This window comes from Orcinus orca, chromosome 1 (genome assembly GCF_937001465.1).
Source record: "Orcinus orca chromosome 1, mOrcOrc1.1, whole genome shotgun sequence".
In the NCBI taxonomy this organism is placed as follows: Eukaryota; Metazoa; Chordata; class Mammalia; order Artiodactyla; family Delphinidae; genus Orcinus; species Orcinus orca.
Window position 1 is genome coordinate 211,100,900 of NC_064559.1, and position 2,950 is coordinate 211,103,849.

The 2,950-nt window shown below is 61.2% G+C and overlaps 1 protein-coding gene across 1 annotated transcript; it reads right to left on the bottom strand.

Annotated features, from left to right (window-relative positions):
* Nucleotides 1-428: 428 nt before the first annotated feature.
* Nucleotides 429-1,959, bottom strand: ACTRT2 (actin related protein T2). The gene has a single exon (XM_004272305.3). It carries the CDS (start codon nucleotides 1,636-1,638, stop codon nucleotides 508-510), a length of 1,131 nt encoding a protein of 376 aa, XP_004272353.1. The 5' UTR covers nucleotides 1,639-1,959; the 3' UTR covers nucleotides 429-507.
* Between the last annotated feature and the right edge of the window lie 991 nt (nucleotides 1,960-2,950).

Consider the following 2,950-nt stretch of genomic DNA (forward strand, 5'->3'; position numbering starts at 1 on the left):
GGTCCCCCGGGAGCAGCCTCTTCACAGGGCCTTAAACAGAGGGTGATTCCTGCTGCTGACAGGCCCCATGCGCCCAGGACAGGGGGTGCATTCCACTCATAAAAGCACAGTGATAGCCCTATGGTGCCGTCCCAGGGGAGGATTTCGTGACCTCAGAACAGGGCAGCATTCCTGCCTGTTCCTGCCCCCACTCCCGACCCACCTAAGACACAGGTTTAAAATGCAGAGTCCAGGCTCTGGGCAGGAGGCCTTGGCCCCTGCTTTGAGCACGAACTCTACAGATGGACCTCAACTCATGACCCAGGGCTTTCTCGGGAGAAACGGGGCTGGGGGACAGAACCAGTGAAAAGAGATTCGCCACCAGGGTCAGAAATTATTCTGGTGCCCCCGAGAATGAACCAAGCCCGACGTGGCCAAAGGCTGCACCGTTTTGTCCTTTATTGAACATCCCGTGGTTGCCCAACGGTGAGCTTCCTCCCCACCGCAGCCACCCTGCGCGCGGGCCCCTCAGAAGCACCTTCTCTGAACCACGGACGTCCCAAACTCCTTGAAGTCCGCAGAGGTGACCCACATCTGCTTGAAGCTGCTCAGGGAAGTGACAATGGAGGCGCCAATCCACGTGGAGAAGCAGCGGTCGGGCGGCGCTGTGACCTTGATGGTGGTCCCTTTGGAAGCCGCCTGCTCCAGCTCCCTCAGAAGACGGCCATCCAGCCCCCGGAAGAGCGTGGTGCCCCCGGACAGCACCATCTCCCCATAGAGCATCTTCTGGATGTCGGCGTCACACTTGGCGATGCTGCTGGAGACCATTTTGGAGAGGCCTGGGCTTTGGACACCCAGCTGCTCAGGCGAGAACAGGGCCTCGGGCGCCTGGTACAGCTGGTCCCCGATACGGACGATGCTGCCGTCGGGCAGCTTGTACTCCCTGAGCACCTCCTCTGCCCTCCGCGACAGCTCCTTCTCCGGCTCCAGGGCCACATAGCAGAGCTTCTCCTTGATGTCGTCCACCAGGGCTTTGTCCAGCACACACGGGAAGGTCCTCCCGCTGGCCAGCAGCAGCCGGGTGAGGTGCTCCGTGATGTCTCTCCCCGCCACGTAGAGCTTGGTGGTGGCGTGGGGCAGGGAGTAGCCCTCAAAGATGGGGACGGCGCAGGTGACCCCGTCCCCACTGTCCACCACCAGGCCCGTGACGCAGGCCGAGGCGTAGAGGGCCAGCACGGCCTGGTCCGACAGGTAGAAGGCGGGCACGTGGAAGCTCTCAAACATCACCTCGGCCATCTTCTCCCGGGCCTCCCTGGGGTTCAGCAGGTGCTCCGTCACGAGCACCGGCCGGTCGCTGGCTTTGACCCCCAGCTCCCACTCGAACAGGTGCTTCCAGAGCTTCTCCATGTCGTCCCAGCCCGTGATCAGGCCTCGCTCGATGGGGTAGTGCAGGCGTAAGACCTCGTCCCTGTGCAGGGCCTCTTCCCCCACAAAGTACTTCTGATTGGCCCCTGCCGAAGGCATCTTGAACTTGGGGTGCCCCACGACGGAGTGGACGACGTGGCGGGGGCCAACCTCTCCAGACAGGCCTGCCTTACAGAGCCCGGACCCATTGTCAAATATGACAGCTGGACAATCTAACACGTGTGGGTTAAACATGCCTGTGGCATCCTCATCCGCGCTTGGCCAGAATGAAGACGGAAGCCTCCTGGGCCACCTTGTGACGTATGAGGCTCCTCCGGAAGCTTCGAGGGCACAGGATTCCGCGGTTCTCGGGGCGTCTCCCCGGCAGGGCTAGCGGCCGGCCGGTCCCCGAGAGCCCTCCATCCCCACCCACGGATCTGCTCTCCTCTCAGGAAGCCGGGGCTGCTGAGGCCTTTTCAGGAATGACGTCGCATATGTGACAATCCAGCCAAGGCAACCATTGTCCTCAGCCAGCGTCGGGGGCCTTTGGGGGTGGGGTCTCTGCCCCCCCTCACCTGGTGAGACTCCAGAAGGGGAAGTCCAGCTGTTCCCGCAGGCCGTGTTGAGGAGCCTGTTGTGGAACCTGGAACCAGTGAAGCAGCCCATAAAACTGGCATCTCTGGCCCTCTGTTTGGAGGGAGCTGCTGTTTGGAGGGTGACAAACACACTTCTCTTTGCTACAGGGGAAGACCGAGCACCAGGCAGAGGTCCAGGTTAGAGGAGCAATGCCCAGGGCTCCGACACAGTAAGCACTCAGAACATAGTTTTGGAGTGCAGACTCCTCCAGGAAGCTCTCAGGGATTTCTCTTCTCTTTACCTCATGAACCCTGACCCTGTCTCACAGGGTAGCTGCTAAGCAGAGCCCTCTGGGCCTATTGGCTCTCTCTCGGGGCACACGTACCCCTGCTCTGGCTTGAGGTCAAGGGCCCTCCTTGCTCTCTGCAGCCCCGGAAGTGCTGTCACAAACAACATCCAGTGGCTGTGGGTTGGGAACCCAGTGGCCTGTGAAGACAGGGATCTGAGGTTTCATCGGCTGGGGGGGCAGCCCTGACTGGAGCCCCGGACATCTCTGTTTTGGGCCCGTGACACAGTTGGCCAAGCCCACTGAAGCACTGTCAGAAGTGATCAGGTCACCAAGTCTGAGGCTGAGAGTCAGGCCGGAGGGCAGTGAGGCTGCCGGTTTAGCCAAGCCCATGAGGGCAGGGGGCGCCCACTCCAGCCTCCCGGAGAACCAGGGTGTGCCTGGGCTGCTTTCCAGCTCAGGAGGAGAAACTGGGAGGGAGCTCAGACTAGGCAACCAGGGCTGACTTTTTTCTTGAGGAAGCTGGAGCCGGTCTTAGAGAACAAAATGCTAACTTGGTGTTCTGTCGTATCCGAAATCACCCTCCAGGCCAGCTCCTGCCCAACCAGAAAGCTTTCCCAGGAGACAAGCTCCCCTCCAGGTCCCCTCACCTCCCCCTGCCGGTGGCCCTCTCTGCATGTCCTGCCGGCCCTTCTAAACCCACCA